Source organism: Oncorhynchus kisutch, linkage group LG6 (assembly GCF_002021735.2).
Source record: "Oncorhynchus kisutch isolate 150728-3 linkage group LG6, Okis_V2, whole genome shotgun sequence".
In the NCBI taxonomy this organism is placed as follows: Eukaryota; Metazoa; Chordata; class Actinopteri; order Salmoniformes; family Salmonidae; genus Oncorhynchus; species Oncorhynchus kisutch.
In genome coordinates, this window is record NC_034179.2 from 82085687 (window position 1) to 82107591 (window position 21905).

The 21905-nt window shown below is 43.7% G+C and overlaps 1 protein-coding gene across 2 annotated transcripts; it reads right to left on the reverse strand.

Moving 5' to 3' along the window:
- Positions 1–105: 105 nt before the first annotated feature.
- Positions 106–21763, reverse strand: LOC109878663 (TBC1 domain family member 10B). 2 transcript variants are annotated; one of them, XM_031827937.1, is made up of 10 exons: positions 21306–21737; positions 18914–20092; positions 6297–6396; positions 6094–6201; positions 5226–5332; positions 4991–5105; positions 4788–4853; positions 4528–4717; positions 4287–4441; positions 106–4128 (listed from the first exon to the last, which is right to left on the reverse strand). In XM_031827937.1, exons 2-10 carry the CDS (start codon positions 20071–20073, stop codon positions 3226–3228), a joined length of 2904 nt encoding a protein of 967 aa, XP_031683797.1. In that variant the 5' UTR covers positions 20074–20092; positions 21306–21737; the 3' UTR covers positions 106–3225. The 2 variants fall into 2 exon arrangements, with proteins under 2 accessions (XP_031683797.1, XP_031683798.1); XM_031827938.1 differs by having other exon boundaries at positions 894–4128; positions 18923–20092; positions 21306–21763.
- Positions 21764–21905: the final 142 nt, after the last annotated feature.

Consider the following 21905-nt stretch of genomic DNA (forward strand, 5'->3'; position numbering starts at 1 on the left):
CTGAAATATGAAGTTTTTCCAAAATGGAATAAAATGTTCATGCACAGCTCATTGGGAGAATGCGGGCTAAATCAATATGAAACAAGAATGCAAGGCAGAGCAGGGTTCTTTAATATATTATGGTTTATTATTCATCACAACTGTCATTATTAATTAAATACGTCATGTGTAGATTTTCTGCAGGTAAGGAATGCATTTCATTATCTAGGATTTTATTTTCCACCAATAACAGTTCCATGTAAACTTAAAACAAAAGACACAGTTGGGGAGAAACCATGACAAAATAGAAAAACATAAAAGCAACAAACTTTTAAAAAATCTAATCAGTGGGACACTCTCGATTAAAAGCAATCAAGCTCAAGGATTTCAGGACCAAAGCAGAAATGCACTCAGGACCTAAGTGTCTCTGTTGACTCATCCTGGCTATTTCAGGCATGAGGACTGATTCCAGATCCAGATAAATTATTTAAGCAATGACTGTCATGACCTCTTGATTACTCAACACAGAATTGAGGACCTTAAGGAGCCTACCCAATTGGATGAGGCCAGGGCCTGCTTGGAGAAATATTGCTCTATTCTGATTGGTTCTGTAGCATTCTCAGGGTTCTCCAACTTCTAATTATTGCCATGAACACTACTGATCTCAGCAGTGGCATTGCTGGCCGTCAGTGTTGCTATTTGACAACATGCTTTGTGAACAGTAAGGTTTGCATAAACATGTTCAAGTCATCTTCGCCGACTCTACTCTGATCCAAGTGATTCTGAGAAGACGAAGCAAAATGTGGAGGAAGAAGGGGGAAAGCAGAAGCTTAAAAAAATAACACGAGTTGGGAAAAAAAAAAGAAAGTGAACACAAAGGACATTTTGGCTACGATTACACTAAAGACCCTCCTCTCCTACAAAAACAGTGTTGAGAATCAACAGTTTCCACCAAGGAATGGTGTTACAGTAACGTACAGTATAGATACGTTACATAACACTGTGTGTGAGTGGGTTAGGGAGTTATTAAAACATCATGGTGGTTGGTTACAACATACTAGCGTGACAAAGACAGACAACTTCAGATCTTCAATTTATAACCCTTGTCAGAGTTGACTAAACGCCTCCCAGTTTCTCATACAGTACTTTATGACCTTCGGCTCACTCAAATTATGTAATATCTGAAATACTCATGTGAATCTTAGTTCATCGGTTGATTGCTCATTCCTCTGTTCTTCAATCACTCTCAGGTTTAATACTGTAATAAGGTAAATGGAGAATTGTGGACCTAACATTACCCATAGCAACCACAGTAAACTTGAAATATGAAATGACATAAATAGGATTTATCTTAGAACATGAAGACAAATGTGCAATAATGAAATCAAAACAGCCATACCAGTATGTAAAAAAAAACAATACTTAACATTATCCTCCTTAAACTGGGCTTCACATCGCCAGCCATCCTTCCAGTTAACCAGGTGTCCTTTACTCGCATAGAAAAATAGCAGTCAGATCCAAAATAAAGAATACATATATAATATCTGATTAAATTAACCAACTTTGTACATAAATACATCAGAGCTTGAAGGTCAGAGTTCAGAGGTTAATGCTACATTGGCACACCTGACCCACCCAGCACAAAGTGGCTTCCTATATGGGTCCTAAAGGCGCAGGTGTAAGAGGTGAAACTATCCCATAGAGATGGAAAGAGGCCTCATCATTGTATCCGTGCCATTATAGCATCTGTGACAGCTTCATTGAGGCAATCTCCATTTCAAAGTAGTCAATTTTCTTCTTCCCGATTGGCTGATCCCCCCTGATGACCTGGTTGCACGACTCCAACAGGGTCACCAGTAGGGATCAGTCAATGAAGTTGGACGTCCCACCCAGTTGACTACATTCAAATGGTGGAAGCCCTCATGGCCCTGCTCATGCTAAAACAGCCTTTTGGCCACTAGAGGCCTCTATCATTCTCTATGAACTATCCAGATGAGATTCAACAACCTACCTACCTACCAAACAGGAGTGGTCAACTTAAGTTTCTCAAATCACTCTAAATAGATCACATTCCAATGGGTTAATTTACTAAAAGCCTCACCCTTATTAACATTTGGCTAAATAAAATATATATTATTTCATTTACCACAAGCAAAAAAAATAACAAATTTGGTCTGATGGGCAGATTCAGAGTTGTCATTGAGTGGAGAAGGACCCTCCCTCGCTAAACTACCAGTATCTATCATCATCTCCCACTATAAACATACTCAAGAGAGACTTGAAAAGACAAACAAAAATAATTGCATTCTAAAATTAAATCACTCCGTGTTGTTAGGGAGGTGCCATCCTAATCCATGCATGTCTGTCTGTCAAGGCTCAGAATGTCATGTTCATTTCTCCCTATCGCAGTGTACATCTCTCCATTTACCTGTTGGGATTATATTCCTCTGTCACTGGTCAGAGGACTAAAGATCAATAGATGAGAGAAAGGGGAGAGAAAACAAGCAACTCAATAAAGAGGAAGACAAAGACATGAGAGAAAGAGCAGAGAAACTGGGTGGCAATATTGAACGGTATAACTCAGCTCACTACGCTACTAAGGCACACACTCACACAACACTTAACACTACAATAAATAGGTCCTCCCAGACATCCAAATACCATAGTACTACCAGCAATCACGGTCTTCAGTGCCTGGGTTTGAGATATTTTTAAAATGGTTTACTTTTATCTGCAGGCATTCCGGTTGGACATCTGACCACAAACTGGACATGACAGGGCATTATGGGGAACGACTCAAGGGTCCTACATGGATCTAGGATGTTCCATTTACACCCAATCTATAACTCCCACCTACTCTATGTCCAAAGGCTTGTCTGTCCACCAGCTTTAGTCTGATAAAAACTAAATAAAATAATAAACTAAATGAGAAAACAGTTGTGTGATCTTGGGAGATTCATTGTGAACCACACAGACAATTCTCCAGTTGCAAAAGGAAACGTGTCCCATCTTAATTATTCAAACTCATTGATGAAGAAAGCATGGGGGGGTTGTATGGGGGGGCATGACCCCTGGGGTGCTAATAAAACCATGATCCAGATGTCTCCAGACTATATGTAGTCCTCAAGATGCACTATACAGGAGGCCTTCTCCTTTTCTCGCTCTCATTCCACTTCTTGGGGTCTTTTGTTTCCACGTCCTCTTTTTTTCCTTCCCTGTTTTCTTTCTGAAGGAAAACAGGATAAACTAGGCCGAATCTCTTGGTGCTGTGGCTCCATTCTTCTCCTCTGTCTCTCCTCTCCCTCTGTCCTTCTTCTTCCCCCCTTTCTCCTTTTTCTTCTCTTTCTCTGCCCGCTCCTTCTCCTTCTTCTGGCTCTCCTTGTCTGCTTTGTCCTTCTTCTTCTCCTTCTCTTTCCTCTTCTCCTCCTCCTTCTCTTTCTTCTTGTCTTCCTTGCTCCTCTTCTTCTTCCTGTCATCCTCCCCTCCTGTAGCTGCTGCTCCTCCTCCTCCTCCTCCTCCTCCTCTCCCTCCATCTGGGAACGGGGGCAGAGGCGTGTTGTTAGCGGTGGGTGATGGGATGGTGGGTGTGATCTGCTCAGAAGTGACTTTGGGGGAGAGGGTGTTGGGTGGTGTATGGTGTACTGGGGCTGATGCACCAGGCTGGCTCTGTGCTGAGGTCTGGGCTGGGCCAGAAGAGGGGCCTGGACCAGACCCAACCAAAGGACTCTGAGAGGCAGGCGCCCTAGCTACAGAGCCACTAGACATGGGTGGTTTGTGGGCGGGGCCTCTGGGTGGGCTTGAAGCTGCCGCTGAGGGGTTCTGTCGCTGCATGGCCTCCATCCCAGAGGCCCCAGAGAAGGAGCCCTTCTTCTGAGAGAGGAAGGGAGTTTTGGACTTGCGGAAGCCGGGGAGGGAGAGCAGGCTGGAGGAGGCCCTGAGAGGCCCTGGAGGGGGGATGGACCCCAGGAAGGAGAAGCTACCCCCGGAGCTGATGGCAGAGGCCCGACGCTTGTGCTCGTGGATGTCCCGTGTCCCATGGAGCCTTCGGACAGGCTGGTGGGTCAGTTCGCCCCTGGACTCCCTCCACTTCCTTACCTGAATACTGCACTCCCTCTCGATCAGAGCCTCGGTCACCGCCAGGGACACCACCTACACACAGACAGAGACATACAGAGGAAATCATCAAACCAGATCTAGACACACAGACAGTGAAACGTCAGTTGACTTGTGTCAATGAGTCAGAGTAGGAGTATGTTTAGAACACGTGTATGTGTTTCTGTGTGTGTATACACTGTTTACAGTCTCACCTCCTGCACCAATAGGTCCTCTCTGACAGACTCAGGTGGGATGTTCCGTAGGCGCTCCATGGTTTCGTACATGCCCTGGACCTCCCGCAGTTTATCTACCGAGCCAAGCATCTGCTTGAGCAGCACCAGGCCCACACGGAACACTATCTTCACGCCTAGAAAACAGCACAGTTAGCTAATAGTTAGCCACAGCATCATGTGGCTAACTATTAGCTATTAGCACTGTGTGTGTGTGTCTTACCCTCACAGAAGAACATGTCCCACACACGTAGCACACAGGACCACGGCAGGGTGCGTGAGAAGACACACATGAACCACTCGGTCATGTAGAGAATGGGGTCTATCTTAAACTTCTTCAGGTGACGGTAGGCCATGGGACAGACACGACGTAGCAGAGAGAAGAAGATCTCTCCGTCCAACTGGATTGCTTCCTAAAAGAATGAGGAGTCGGCTCAGTGTACACCGAAGAAGAAGATACAGTGTGTGTGTTCGTTCACTCACCAATCCAGCGCTATAATATCCAGGCAGGTACGTCTCACAGATCTGCACCAGACACCAGAAGGCATGCTGCAAGTTGGGAATATACACATTATACCACATTATGAAGACCTAGCCCCATCCCACTACTTCTAGAACATTGTTCCCATTCCCAGTCTCCTCCACAGTCCCCCTCCCTCTCTCTGTGTCCCCCAGCAGCCCCTCACCTCCGCAGGCATGTGCATGAGCAGGACAGCAGCCACCGGGGCCTGGGCCTGGCAGTATCCCTCTTCAGGTCTGTACACTGTGTAGGCTTTCAGTACCCGGTACAGATCCTGCTGCCTGGAGGCCACACCAGAAGAGAACAGACAGTTAGCACACATGCACTCTATTGTACATGTCAGTGTGCTCTACATGGACTGAACAAATTCTATTATACATCAGTAAAGCATGGTAATTTACCCGTGTCCACCGCGAGCAGCAAACATCTCATGGAAGGGGAACTGTCTATGCAGGTCCTTCTCTATAATGTCCAACCATTTAGGGTCTCCCTGCTCCCTCTCCAACTCCTACAGAGATTAAGAGAGACAGAAATGTTCAGATCATATCTAATTGAGCAACTTTAAAGCAACATATCTAGTTGGAGCAGCATAATATGGAACAGGACTGAGTATAACTAGGCCTTTAACAAAGCATGTCTGTGTCAGAGTGAAAGCAGAGAAAGGGAAGGAAAACGGGTTTATCTGATATGATCTGTCCAGACCCCCAGGTCTGTGAAGGTAGACCCAGTCAGGCTGGATTACTGCCCAGGATAAGAGGCTTAGAGCTGGGGAGGTCTCTGCGCCCCCTAATAAACACCCCTGGAGATCTAACTGGTCGAACGAGCCACAACTCCTCCCCATCGCATTAACTTCTGTTCCAGTTAGTCTGTCTACCTAGAGGTCACTGAAGAACTTCTGTACTCAAATACGTTCTTTGACTACAATGACCCTAAATACAGTTGGACTACAATGACCCTAAATACAGTTGGACTACAATGACCCTAAATACAGTTGGACTACAATGACCCTAAATACAGTTGGACTACAATGACCCTAAATACAGTTGGACTACAATGACCCTAAATACAGTTGGACTACAATGACCCTAAATACAGTTGGACTACAATGACCCTAAATAGAGGCTGTAGGAATGATGGCCTCGGATTTGAATTGGTGAAGAGTACATAGGCAGAGTTAGTCTTTTTTGAGTGTCTGCTTCACAATAGACATGTTTTGCATAGTGGAAGTGTGAGTATGAAGACAGAACGGGTGTGGGTTAGTGGCAGTACCTCAAACTTGCCGGGGTTGGAGTCCAGGAGCTCCTTGCTGTTGGAGAGCAGCTGCCAGGCTTTAGCCCTGAGAGAAGAGGGGATCCCCTTCCTACAGCGCAACTTCACCTGGAACACACACATACACTTATGTTATACTCACATACAATGTATGTAATAGATAAACAATCTCATACCATACATAGCCAGATGTAGCTAAGTACCTTTTGGAAGCGTCTTGAGACCCATTTGTCCCAATTGTTGAACATGTCCAGCCATTTCAGCTCTCTCTGCCGTGCTACATCAACTCTGATGTCCTTATCACTGTAACACACGGAGAAAGAGTTAACAACATAAATACACATGCATGTCAACCACACTGGGCATGTAAGACAGTGTATTTATTGCTTTCCAGGGATTTTTCTGCCATTGAAATCCGTGGGCAGGGCACCTAATTATTATTTTTATATATAATATATTTTCAGGGTGGAAAAACGCTTCCACTCTCAACGTAAACGACTTAAACCAGCTCAGATTACTGAGACTGCCAATGTTTGTCCTCCATTGGGCAGCACTTCCACTGGTGCTAAGTGTCTGGATGATTCCTTTCATCTGGATGATCAGAGTGTGTGGAGAGCACAGCAGAATGATGCCGCCCTCATGGTGATCCACAAGAGTCTGTCTGAAGAAGACTCCAAGAGTCGCTTCAATTAGATATCCTGAATTATGCTGAACAAAGTGTATCGAAAAACTCCAAGAGGAGATGGAACACATAGCACCCATTACCACGTCTTCATCCCCTCTATATTGACTGACCAAATGATCCAAGCTTATCATGCCAACCCCATGAGTGGCCATCTGAGTTTACAAGACCTAACGAAGATTACAGGAGGTGGCTTACTGGCCAGGTTTACGGGTTGATACTAAGAGGTTTGTACAGCAGTGGGAAGTCTGCCAGAAATACAAACCAGACATTGGCAGACAAGCCTGGAAACTGCATCAGACATGGTGAACCATCCCAATGAAGTGCTGGGAATTTTCCTCATGGGACCTTTTCCTCCCAGCCGGGGGAACCGGGAATGAATTTTTATTGGTGGTAGTGGACTACCACACACACTGGTTGGAGTCGTTTCCCCTCCGCAAAGCCACTGCATCCGCTATTGCTCTAATTCCGCGAAGAGGGGTCTTTACCAGATTCGTGATTCCAGACCAAATTCTCTCTGACCGAGGTCTGCAGCTCACATCAGGAATCTACAAAGAGCACAGTACCTACTGGGGTGTAGCTGGCAAGCTGACCACCACCTACCATTCTCAGACCAACCTGACCGAGGGTAAACCGCACCTTGAAGGAGATGATTACTTCATTCGAGGGGGATCAGCACCCAAGGTGGGATCAGTATTTTCTGAGTTTCGCTTTGCACTGAAATCCGCAGTCCAGTAGATTTCTGGGGTCACTCCCGGCGAACTCCACCTGGGAAGACCACTAAAAGGTCAGATGGACAGAGACTTGCAAAGTTTCAACGTTTCACCTGACTGCCCAGCATTTGATGCAGTCCAACAGCACCACACCTTGCTAGCCAGAGTGGAGGCCAGCAGAATCAAAGCCAAACAACGACAGGTCAGAAACTATGACAAACATAGACGAGCGTTTCCCACCCCAGTCTCATGTCTGGAGTCTCATGTCTGGATCCATTATCATCTGTCAAAGGCTTCCAAACAGTTCACTGCCAAGCTAGCTTCAAGATGGAAAGATCCATACCGCGTGGTGCAGCAGTTGGGGCCGGTGAACTACTTGGTCTGTTTGGAGGACACTTGGGAAGATGTCAGGACGGTGCATGTTGTTGACCTAAAGCCCTGCTACCCTACGGCAGAAGAGGAAAAAACAACACCTACAGGAACTCTTCTTGGAGGAGGCGTTCCCTGGTTTAGTGTAGCAGAAATCTGAACCTGCACCCTCTCTGTTTCTACAGGCTTTGGCAAAATCCTGCACGGAGCCTTCACCATGCCCAGACACTTTAAGAGCGCATCAGCAGTCAGGAAGGAGGAAATAACGATAGCTCTTCCGGCTCTGTGAAGAGCTCTCGGTTGGCGCGTGAGTTTGATGGTGTGTGCAACTCGGCAGAAGTATTGTTCATTTTCAGCATGCTTAGTTGTAAAGTGTTTAAGTCGATCACTGGTGTTACCGCTCTAGGTCGTGGTTTTAATCTTTTGGGACCGCTCCTGTCATTGTTCGCATGGAGTAGTAACAACATTGTTTACGAAAGCTTTGAAAAACAAACCATCAGGTGTATCAGACAGACAGACAGTGTAACTGCAAGTCCCCCCGCACCCCCCTCTCATATTCCCTCTATCGCTCCTGTGCTTTTTACTGCAGCAGACTCTCTTTTTATCCTAGATGCTCCTTGAGATGTTCAGTGCTGTTGGACTATTAGTCCCCTGCCAGTCATATTTGGTGTGACATTTTAATTATTGTTTATTGTAGTTTGAACTGTATTGATTTTGTGTGGGACTATTTACATTTTTGGACATTTTAAGGCCTTCTTTGTATTGTCTATGAACACACACTCCACACACCCATTCATACCGCCCCCCTCTGAGGTAATGCAGAATATTGCAAATCATCTAATGTTGATGACTGGGTTCTTTCTTGTCAATTGTTTCTATGAAGTTACTTTAAATTGCTCTGCCATTATTATTGGTTGGGTTACCCCTGTGCTGTGACATGTGTTTTATATGGTGTCTTGTCTTTTCTCTCCACTGGCTATCTGGCAAACAGGCTACACTAGGCAGTCTTCTGCTGATGTGCGTGGGTCTGGTAGAGGTACTCTATCTATCCTACTCTTTTCCTTTCAGCAGGGTTAATACCTGTTAATACGAAATAAAATCTTTATCTTTACTAGAGGCCGATCGATTAATCGGAATGGCCGATTAATTAGGGCCAATTTCAAGTTTTCATAACAATCGGTAATCAGCATTTTTGGACACCGATCATGGCCAATTACATTGCACTCCACGAGGAGACTGCGTGGCAGGCTGACTACCTGTTATGCGAGTGCAGCAAGGAGCCACGGTAAGGTGCTAGCTAGCATTAAACATATCTTATAAAAAACAATCAATCTTAACATAATCACTAGTTAACTACACATGGTTGATGATATTACTAGTTTATCTAGCTTGTCCTGCGTTGCATATAATCAATGCGGTGCCTGTTCATTTATCATTGAATCACAGCCTACTTTGCCAAACGGGTGATTTAACAAGAGCATTCGTGAAAAAAGCACTGTCGTTGCACCAATGTGTACCTAACCATAAACATCAACTCCTTTCTTAAAATCAATACACAAGTATTTTTAAACCTGCATATTTAGTTCATATTGCCTGCTAACATTAACTTATTTTAACTAGGGAAATTGTGTCACTTCTCTTGCATTCTGTGCAACAGAGTCAGGGTATATGGAGCAGTTTTGGCCTCCTGGCTCGTTGCGAACTGTGTGAAGACTATTTATTCCTAACAAAGACAGCCAACTTCACCAAACGGCGGATGATTTAACAAAAGTGCATTTGCGAAAAAAGCACAATCGCTGCACGAATGTACCTAACCATAAACATCAATGCCTTTCTTAAAATCAATACACAGAAGTATATTTTACTAAACCTGCATATTTAGTTAAAAGAAATCCAGGTTAGCAGGCAATATTAAACTTGGGAAATTGTGTCACTTCTCTTACGTTCATGGCACACAGAGCCAGGGTATATGCAACAGTTTGAGCTGCCTGGCTCGCTAATTTGCCAGAATCTTACGTAATTATGACATAACATTGAAGGTTGTACAATGTAACAGGAAGTATTTAGACTTTCGGATGCCACCTGTATCTTATCTAACGGAACGGTTCCGTATTTCAAAAAGAATAAACGTTTTGTTTTCGAAATGATAGTTTACGGATTTGACCAATAACTTAAGGCTCATATTTGTGTGTTATTATGTTATAATTAAGTATATGATTTGATAGAACAGTCTGACTGAGCGGTGGTAGGCAGCAGCAGGCTCGTAAGCATTCATTCAAACAGCACTGTCGTTCGTTTGCCAGCAGCTCTTCGCTGTATTTCAAGCATTGAGCGGTTTATGACTTCAAGCCTATCAACTCCCGAGACTACGCTGGTGTAACCGATGTGAAATGGCTAGCTAGTTAGCGGTGGGCGCGCTAATAACGTTTCAATCGGTGACGTCACTCGCTCTGAGACCTTGAAGTAGTTGTTCCCCTTGCTCTGCAAGGGCCGAGGCTTTTGTGGAGCGATGGGTAACGATGCTTCGTGGGTAACTTTTGTCGATGTTCCTGGTTCGAGCCCAGGTAGGGGCGAGGAGAGGGATGGAAGCTATACTGTTACACTGGCAATACTAAAGTGCCTATAAGAACATCCAATAGTCAAAGGTATATGAAATACAAATGGTAGAGAGAGAAATAGTCCTATAATTCCTATAATAACTACAACCTAAAATGTCTTACCTGGGAAAATTTAAGACTCTTGTTAAGAGGAACCACCAGCTTTCCATATGTTCTCATGTTCTGAGCAAGGAACTTAAAACGTTAGCTTTCTTACATGGCACATATTTCACTTTTACTTTCTTCTCCAACCAAATTGAACGTTTCATTATTTAAGAGGCTAAATTGATTTTATTGATGTATTATATTAAGTTAAGTTCAGTTTTGTTGTAATTGTCATTATTACAAATAAATAAATGTAAAGAAATTAGGCCGATTAATCGGCATAGGCATTTTTTTGGTCCTACAATAATCGGTATCGGCATTGAAAAATCATAATCGGCCGACTTCTAATCTTTACCCCTCTCTAACAATACCGCTACAAAGTACGTAGAAAAGATAATGGACCAACATATATTTAAAAAATGTATAATAGAATCTCTGAGAACTAACATCAACAAAATAAAAGCTACAAAAATTACAAAAACAATTGAACAGTATTAACTTTGTTATTATGTTTGAGCAAAAGAACACAGCATTAGAAATGGCAAAATGCATAGAATTGCAGGTAATTCCTCTTAAAAAACTGCAAAAATGTTCTCAGCTCCAAGGCAGAATATGTAGAAACGGAGGAAATGAGCAACATTTTCTCTCAGTTTCATGGCAGAATATGAAGAATTGCAGGAAAGTAGATTTAAAACAGCAAAAATGTATCTCAGTGCCATGGAGAAATTTGGAGAATTGCAGGAAAGTGTCTTAAAAATATAAAAAATTGGGGGCCTCTAAAATTTAGCCCCACTGACGGGCTGACTGTGCCCCTTGTCACAACCCCTGCCATGCCCACCACTTAAGCACATTATTTTATCCAGAAAAAAACCCTGTTATCTAAATATGGATATCCTAAGATTGGATGCAGCCACAGGGTCATGTTCATTCAGTAGATTCCAAACAGGAGCAAGAGTTGTTTTAAATGGAAGCTGTGCGACCTGAGATTCTTTAAAAGGAATACTCATCTACAGATTTATATTATACTTCATATTATATGCTCATTTACAATATTTCTGTCCTGCACTACTCTCTCACACACAGACACCCTTTGATAACGACCCTGAAGGGGAACAGGCTTAATCAATACCAAACTAAATCAATAAAACAGAGGAGGAAGTGCACTTAGAAAGACTGTCCGAGGGGAGGGGCAAGATACGTTCTCCAGGAGGAGAGGGAGAGGGAAATGAGTGTCTGGGCGAGGCACAGTCAGTACATATTGTGTCACAAAAGCGCTCTCAGCACTATCTATCTGAGTCACACAAAGGAGAGATGAAGGACAGACTGATAAGTTTAGAGTGGATATAGGGAAGACTGGACAGAAAGGGTGGGGAGGGAGAGATCACTTAGGGCAAGCTGGGTGACTCTGAGAAGATGACCAAGCCAGGAAAGATGGTTGATTGTCAAAGACTCCAGCCACCCAAGTCATAGAGTTCTCTCTGCTACCGCACGGCAAGCGGCACCAATTCTGGGACCAAAAGCTCCATAACAGCTTCTACCCCCAAGCCATAAGACTGCTTAACAGTTAATCAAATAGTTACCTAGAGTATTTGCATTGACCCCCTTTGTTAATGATACGTTTTTGCACTGACTCTCTTGCACAGACTATGTACACTCACAGGACTCTAACCACACACTCACACATACTACACTGACATTCCAACACACACACACATGCATATTGACGCTACACATACACATATCCCTTCACATTATGCTTCTGCTACTCTCTGTTTAGATCTATGCAGTCACTTTACCCCTACCTTCATGTGCATATTACCTCAATAACCTCATACCCCTGCACATTGACTCGGTACCCTTTGTATATAACCTCATTATAGTTATTTTATTGTGTTACTATTTTTCCTTTAGTTTATTTAGCAAATGTTTTACTTTTTATTTACTCTGCACTGTTGGTTAATTAAGGACTAGTAAGTAAGCATTTTACGGTAAGGTCTACTTCACCTGTTGTAGTCGGCGCATGTGACAAATACAATTTTCTTTGAGAAAAAAACGGTAGGGGATCACGTGACCCTTGAACGAGATGGCCGCATGAACTAAGTAGTAGTTTCCAATTCCTAATCTTACCTCCACTCCAAGTTCAAACTCATTTAGCTTTAGTAAGAAAAAGTCATGGCGGCTACAAAAGGCGACACTACAGGTGACATTTTTACCCGGACTCGAGTATTAGCGACGGAGAAAGCCTCCAAGAAGAAGCTAGCTTCAGAAAAAACTAGCGCCATTAGCCAGGAGCAAGAGAACCCGCTCCGAATGCCAACCTCGCACTCTGTCGAAGACATCCTTTCTGAGTTGAGATCCCAACATACAGAACTAAACTAGATGCCATTAACTCTCAGCTCAGTGCGATAGGGGGCAAGGTGACAATCCTGGAAAACGCTTTGCCTGACATCAACAAGATAACCATAAACGCGGGGCGCCTGGACGAGGCAGAGGGGCGAATCCTATCCATGGAAAACTTATTGACAGATGCCATGGAAACAATAGCATATGCTAAAAAGAAAATCGAGCATCTGGAAGAGAAAACAGAGGACCTGGAAAACAGGGGGCGAAGGAATAATTGTGTTCTATTCAATCTGGGCGAAAAAGAAGAGGGAAACATGCCACTGATCCGCTACCTGCAAGACAAACTTCCCGAGTGGCTCCACATGTCCACCGACAGGCCCATAGAACTCGAGAGAGCTCACCGAGCACTGAGGCCCCCACCAGCAGCCAGACAACCACCGCGCCCAATCACCATACGTTTCCTGAGATTCACCGACAAGGAACGAGTCCTACAGGCGGCGAAAAACAACACCATCACAGTGGGAAACGCCAAACTCACTTTACACCAGGACCTGTCAGCTGGAATACGCCGAGAATTGGACGAAGTGAAGAAATACTCCATTGACCGAGGCATCTTCAGGGGATTCAAATACCCAAACGAGCTCAGGATTCTTCACCAAGGAGCCTTGCGACACTTCAAAACTCCCGAAGAGGCAAAACGTTTTTTGAAAGACAATCCTGGCCAATGAGAAACAGACCAATGACTAAATGCGATTAATGCCATTACTAAAGGAGGTAAGACGACATATAGCCAATATCCAGAGACCCACCCCCTAAATGTCATTATAGCCGTCCAATCTATATTTATTTTCCTTTAACTGAGAGGGATGGGCTGTATAGCCTAACCTAGGCCTACTAATGTTTCAGCCTACTTTTATTTCCCTGTTTTTTTTGTTGCTATTATTACTTGGGGTTCCCTATGTCCCTTGGGGGAGGTATATGTAGGCTGGGCTATTGATTTTATTTTTCTCCCCTCTTTTACTGTGGTCTGGACTAGGGCAACTGTGTCATTTACTCAATGCGGGGTGGAGAGGATGAGGCATTTCTTTGGTGGGGAGAGGGAGACGTTGTGCGTTGCTAACTGTTCCCGGTTTTTGTTTTATTCGGAACACAGAATTGAGACTGAGCGGGGGGGGTAATAGATCCAACGGGATGTGTCGAGTTGTTTGGGAACTCGGCTGGGGTGTTCAGAGATTATTATTTTATGTACACCATTTATTTTCCTTTTATGTGAACGCAGCTGTAATTACTATCCACTTTTACCCAGCGATGACTTGCACTAAAGTTCAATTACTGCTCGATGACTAGTACCTTAAATCTATTGACATGGAACTGCCATGGTCTAGGGCATGCAATAAAACGGAAAAATATACTATGTGCTCTAAAAAAGGAAAAAGCAGACATCGCTCTATTACAAGAGACACACCTCTGTGATGCTGAACATGCCAAACTCTGCAGTGCTTGGGTGGGACAGGTGTGTTTCTCATCTTTCAAATCAAACAGTAGAGGCACAGCCATACTTATCCATAAAAATGTCCCATTCATAATTGACAAAAACATATCTGATCCGGAGGGGAGATTTATTTTGATAACTGGGTCACTATATGGTCAACCAATTACTATATTAAACATATACGCCCCTAACACAGATACTCCTGCCTTCATGTCAAAAATTATAACCCTGTTCAATGAGCATTGTGTCTCCTTTGGCGTGGTGGCCAGAGATTTTAATTGTACCCTTAACCCAACCCTAGACAAATCATCTCAAGTCCCCACCACAAATCCTAGATCTGCAAAGATGTTGAACTCTTACTAAAGAGATGGGACTGATAGATATCTGGAGAGAGACTAATAGCTCATCTATGGACTATACATACTACTCTAATGTCCATAACACCTACTCCCGTATAGATTACATTTTTATCCCAAAGAGTTTCATAAATTCAGCCACTTGTACAATCGGACCCATAGCACTTTCAGATCACGCCTTTGTCCACCTCCGCTTTGACCTCTGCAAAAACATCCCGAGGTCAAAGAGCTGGAAATTCAACACCTCCATGCTATCAAATGACGTGTTCCATACATTGGTAACTACATGGATAGACAACGACACACAAGACAATAAAGATTCTCCTGTTTCTCCGGCCACAATGTGGGACGCTACTAAAGCCACACTAAGAGGTCATCTAATTGCATATGCTTCCTCTAAGAAAAAAGCAATGGAAGCACACAGGCTAGATCTTGAGAGGGAGCTGGAATGCTGTGAAAAAATACAAACAATCCCTAGACAGCACCTCCTGGAGTCACCTTAAAGCAGCCAAAGCCAAACTGAATTTGGACTACACTCGGGAGATAAAAAAAAGTTTTCTTTACTAAACAGAAATACCATGAGTATAGCAATAGGCCCAGTAGATTGCTTGCTTACCAATTAAAAAAGGAGCAGTCAGAGCGTACAATCATGGCTATCCGAACAGCAGAGGACGAGGTCACATATGACCCAAAAAAGATCAATTTAACTTTTCATGATTTTTAGTGCAAACTATATACCTCTGAGAGAAAACACACGGAGGCAGAACTCCACTCTTTCCTAGAGGGAATCTCGCTACCTAAACTATCAGAGACCGACCAAGAAGATCTCAACTCCCCCTTCACTCCTGAGGAGATCCTGGAGGCAATTACCTCCATGCCACCTAATAAGTCCCCAGGCCCAGATGGATTCCCCAGAGAGTTCTACAAAGCTTTTTGGCCCCAGCTCAGCCCTATCTTCATGCCAATGCTGGAGGATTTTTGCAAAAACGGAGTTCTCCCAGACTCAATGCACACAGCTCGCATTACAGTGTTGCTAAAAAAGGACAAGGACCCCCTATCCTGCTCGTCCTTTCGGCCCATAAGCTTGTTGGATTGACTATCAAATAATTACCAAATTGCTCGCCAAAAGACTAAACACTCTTCTTCCCAAAATAATAAAAGCGGACCAAACTGGATTTATTAGAGACAGATTCTCTTCTGATAACATTCGCCGTCTTTTTGATATTATTGATCAAGTAAACGCACAGAAGACCCCTGTCCTGCTGGCTTCACTGGATGCTGAGAAGGCGTTTGACAGGATGGAGTGGAGCTTTCTGTTCTCAGTCTTAGAAAAGTTCAATATGGGCCCAAATTTTATTAAATGGATCAAATCACTATACTCTCATCCAAATGCCATGGTGACTACTAATGGACTGAACTCTGACAGATTCCCTCTGGAACGGGGCACAAGACAAGGGTGCTCGCTGTCCCCGCTGCTCTACTTGTTGGGGGCGGAGCCTCTGGCAGAGCTGATAAGGAGCAATCCAAGTATTATGGGTGTTTCTGCAGGCGGCCTGCAGCACAAGATTTCGCTTTACGCGGATGATGTCTTGCTCTACATATCCAACCCTGAGAAATCCCTCCCTCTCATTTTAGACACAATTGCTCAGTATGGCAAGTTCAGGTTATAAGATCAATTTGAACAAATCCACTGTCTGCCCTCTCAATATTACACTCACCAGCTCTATGAAGACACTTTGTCCTTTCCAATGGAAAACACAGGGGTTTCAATACCTCGGGATCTTCATAACACCAGATCTGAATAGCCTTAAGGAAAATGTATCTTCCACTCCTGGATCGAATCAAGAACGATCTCCAAACCTGGATCTCCCTCCCAATTAGCCTAGTAGGAAGAATTAATGTAATCCGTATGAATGTCCTCTCTAGACTGAACTATTTATTTCAGATGCTCCCATGCTATCTCCCAGTTTCCTTCTTCAAAACAACTAACCAAAGCATCACCAAATTTATGGGGCAATAAAAAACCTAGGATCAAGTTTTCCACTCTATCGAAACCTGAATCTAAGGGTGGTCTTGCCCTTCCCTCCCTTCAATTGTACTACTGGTCTGCCCAAATCCGCAACATGCTAACATGGATCACAAACAGACAAGAGTCCACGTGGATTCAGATAGAAGCCCAATCCTGTGGTTCATTGCCCTTAAGCTCAATTATATTCATTAATAACTTTAGTGAAGTGGGCAACATAGCCAAAACCTTTGATTTACAGCACCCTACTAGCGTGGAGGGACTAAGAAATACCTGGGCATTTCCTCCCAAATATGTTCACTCGCCTATAGTAGGCAACCCAGACTTGCCAAAAGCCCTGAGGGATGCCAACTTTAATCTTTGGCATACTCTAGGATTCAGAACCTTTTCAGACCTATTTCATCAGAAAACCACTACACTGAAATCCTTTCAAGAGCTCTGCAGTGAATTCGATGTGCCAAGATCCCATTTAAAAAAAAAAATATCTTCAAATTAGACATGTAATTTCCTCATTTACCGCCAAGAGGAGGTTTAGAACTCAGTTGAATGAAGTTGAAACCCTTCTTGTCACAGCACAATCCATTAAAGGCAAAATATCTTACATCTATAGACTCCTTTCTGAGCAAGGAAGCTCCTCCTTTACTCCTTTGAAAATAATCTGGGAAAAGGACCTTGGTCTGACTATCAGTGATGAGTTATGGGCGGAGGTTTGCGACAGGGTATACTGCTCCTTTACCAGTGTAAAAATGAAAGAATCTAATTACAAATGTTGTGTACAAATTTTATTATACTCCTTTGAGACTCCATAGAAAGAAAACAGATATGTCTCCCAACTGTAAAGATGTACCTCTGAAAGTGGAACCTATATGCATGTATTTTGGAGCTGTAGAGAGATTGCCAGATTCTGGACATACTGTACATACTGCTGCACAGAAAATACTAGAGGTACAGTTTGATATGACCCCATGTATCTATCTTCTTAATGCCCAGCAGAACTTTGTTCTTGATCCTGACAGAGAAAATTTGCTTATGACTTTTACATACTTTGCTAAGAAATGTATTCTTCTATTGTGGGCCTCTAATACCCCTCCTACATTTAAAATGTGGATTGACCAGATTGTTGACTTTCTTCCTCTTGAAAAGCTCACTTATGACCTCCACAAGAGACAGCCCAAGTTTGATAGACTCTGGTCTCCACTATTCAACTATATTTCAAACTGGACAGAGTGAACGGGGTGACTAGGGAAATGCGCAGATACATGTTGCGTAAGGTACTGTAAAACCTAAAAACGAATTATTGGCCCTTCGTCTCAGCGAATGCTTGAAATAGCTGATAAGAACCTTGATAGTGCTGCTGCAAGTGTTATATGTTTTTTTGTGTGTTTTTAATTTCGTTTTTTGAGTACGTGTGCGTATGTGTGTGTGTGTGTATGTATGTATGTGTGTATGTATGTACGTATGTATATATATATGCACCAAGGAAAATAAATAGATTAAGAAAAATAAATGTTTTTATTTGACTTTATCATGCATTTTTATTTTTTATTTTTTCAAATGTATTATTATTATTTGACTTTTTTTAAAGCCTGTCACATCTGTGAATGTGGAATGTGTTTTTAAAGCCTGTCACATCTGTGAATGTGGAATGTGTTTTTTAAGCCTGTCATCTGTGAATGTGGAATGTGTTTTTAAAGCCTGTCACATCTGTGAATGTGGAATGTGTTTTTTAAGCCTGTCATCTGTGAATGTGGAATGTGTTTTTAAAGCCTGTCACATCTGTGAATGTGGAATGTGTTTTTTAAGCCTGTCATCTGTGAATGTGGAATGTGTTTTTTAAGCCTGTCATCTGTGAATGTGGAATGTGTTTTTTAAGCCTGTCATCTGTGAATGTGGAATGTGTTTTTTAAGCCTGTCATCTGTGAATGTGGAATGTGTTTTTTAAGCCTGTCATCTGTGAATGTGGAATGTGTTTTGTTGGTTGATTGAAAAACAAGAAAACTTAATAAACTTTAAATTGAAGAAAAAAAAGAGAAAAAACAAACCAGTGTAATTGCCCATCTACAGTCAGACTGAAGACACAAATGATGTGTATTTTACATGGGTGTGTGCATAGAGTGAGGGTGTGTTTTTGTTTTACCATGCCCACCTGCCCTCGCTGTACTGGGTCCCGCCGAGGAAGCCATATTTGTCAGTGCGTCTGACAGCCAGGCCGTTGATCTCTGAGTCTGACCCAATAGAGCTTCCATCCTCCCCCAGGCCAGACAGAGACTCCAGGGTCCCTGACATCATGCTGGCTGACTCTAGGTAGCTGAGGGTGTCTGGGGCTGGGGCTCTGGGGTAGGGCAGGGAGAAGGAGACAGGTTCCTGGATCACTGGAGGGCTTGGGTGCCCTGCTCCGGAGGGGGTGTTGGGTAGCTCTGCCATTCTGGGAGATTGGCTTGAGGTCTCAGTTATGGGAGACAGGCTGGGGGTGTCCAGTTTGGGAGGGGGTTGAGGGTTTGGGTGAGGGTTTTGGCTTTCTTTTGGTGGCTGAGGATTTTGTGCTTCAGGGGCTGCAGCTGCTGCTGTTTGGGTAGAGTCTGGAGGAGAGGGAGTGTAAGTGGGGGCAGGAGGAGGGGGATATTCCACCATAGACTGAGGCTGAGCATAATCAGTAGCAGGATTAGTGTTCATAGTGACATGAACACTGGGGTAGAGATTAGGGGTGAGATTAAGACAAGAGGGGCTGATAGTCTGCTGTGTTACCCCCTGTACCTCTTGCTCACTGTGGGCCTGTGTAGGGCCCTCTGAGGGGGCATTCAACAGCTCCTTGCCCCCTGGGTTACTCACTTCCTGCTTTACAGCCAACATTGGGCTGGCACCTGACTCCATGTCTGTCTCCTTCACTCCTTCCCCCTGGCACAATGCTACATCTACAGGTGGGATGGCAGGAGTACCTAGGGCTATTACAGGTAAGGCGGCAGGTCTCTCTGGGGGTATTAGAGGTGGGGGCACTGGAGTCTCTGGAGTTAATGCTGATGAGACACGTTTGGGGGGACTCGGTGGAGGTCCTCTCCCCCCTCTCTTGGGAGACTTGGGAGAAGGAGGGTGAGAAGGAAGCGTCTCTCCTGGTACAGTTAATGTCAGAGAAGCTTTGTCACCGTACAGAGAGGACTTGGGGATGGGGTTCTCCTTAGGGGGCTCTGGGATGGTGCTGCTGGGAGGAGAGGGGGCAGTAGAGGGTATGGGGAAGGAGGGGGCAGCATGTGTGTCACCTATAGCTGGAGGTGAGGGGATTAGGGCGGAGATTTCGGCCATGGCACCTCCTTATTTTCTCCTTGACAAATGGAGAAACCAAAGTTAACAGAACTCTTAATCATGATCACATGCAAACAACCTCTCCACATTTCCATAGTGTATTAGAGTAAATTATGTTGGACTGGTGATAATAAATAATACTGAGGCCATCAATCCCTGCCCCACTCTTTTCAGACAAGTTTTTCACAAAAACAAAAAAGTCCTTGCTGCCACAACGTTAAATGAAGAAGTTGGCTGTATATTTCAAAATCATGGACATTATTTGAGAGAGAGGCTAATGCCCAAAGCTTTATTGGCTACTCTATTGGTGGAATTGCAGTTTTGAACAGTGGGGAAGATTCTAATAACAGACAATGAAAACCAGCTAAAATTTAACAAACACAGTTCCCTATATCTGAAAGAGGACATTACACACCCTACTCTATGTCTTCTATTTGATATTTAGTTAGTGGACATGGATTTGGATTTTTCGAATTATTGCCCATTGGGGTATTTTCAACAAGCACCATCTCCACAATACAGTAACAATTACAGTAATAGGTAGAATTATGCATGTCTATCTGAGGTTTTCGCTTAATGTTGTTCAATATGATGATTTGACCTGTGTTATTTACTATACCCTTATTTACTATACCCAAACCTACCTCTCCATTTCTGCGCAATATCTATCCAGTGTCATCGAACACTGAAAATCCACGGACAATCTACAGAGCTAGATGTTGACAATGACATGTCTACAATTCAAATACATTGTATAATACATTCATTCAAAAGACTGCCTGGCCCTTACGATCAACTCAGGTGTGGCCACAAACAATATCAAGTGCATGCACTAACAAGCACAACAGTCAGACAAAATTACCTTCGCTAGCAACCACCGATGCAATAACGTATTTCTTCTACCAAGATTACGGACAATATTATATTTATATTTCGCTGTGATCTAAGCAGGTTGGTTTGCTAACTCGCGTCAGCCAACACGCTAACTACCTAGCTACTATATCTACCTAAAAACGAACGATTGTGTTTTCATATCCTCTCGATGCCTCATTCAAAGCGACACAACTTCCCGATTCAACCACAGGAAAATTATATTGTTGTCTAACAGGCATCTTAGTTTTAGTTAACTAATGGTCCACTCCCCTCCTTAACGTCGGGGCCCTGACTGACCATAGGGTCCACGGCCTTGCCCATCCGCTTCCCTCGCTATAAACTCTCTCGTGTAAACTTACCCACGGCCCGCGTTTCTACGTGTTCCGTCCGCCTGGACGCCCAGGGTAGGGGGTTTGTCCGCGGGCCCCCCACAGCTCCGGTCCGCTAAGCTCCTCCGTTCAATGAAAGCACGACAATGAGAAGCTGGACTGTCCAGGCAACAAAAGGGAAATAAATAGAGAACGGCTGAGCAGGTTAGGAGGCGCAATGTCCCCCAAAACTAGCTAGCTAGTTAGCCTAGCTTGCTGGCTAATGATGTTAGAAGGGTGTTGTTAACCTAGCTGTCTGTTTGGGTTACTCTCTGGCATAACTGCAGAGAGATTCAATCTTACAGATGTATATCATTTTACAACCAAATGGTATTCCTTTCTCCCAAACTGTCCTTCACAATCAGTGTGGTCGTGCTGCTGTTAGACATTTAGCACAAATCGCCTGCATTTCCTACTGCTGACAGCCACGTGCGCGCTCCTGTTAGTGTGATCGGGCACTCACACGTATAGGCATAATCGGGACCATCTGTCAACACGATTGCAGAACATGGCAAAGAAAATAATAATATCAGGTTAAACTAGAACTAAGTACATAGTATTTGTCTCAAAAAATATTTCATTTTCAAATAT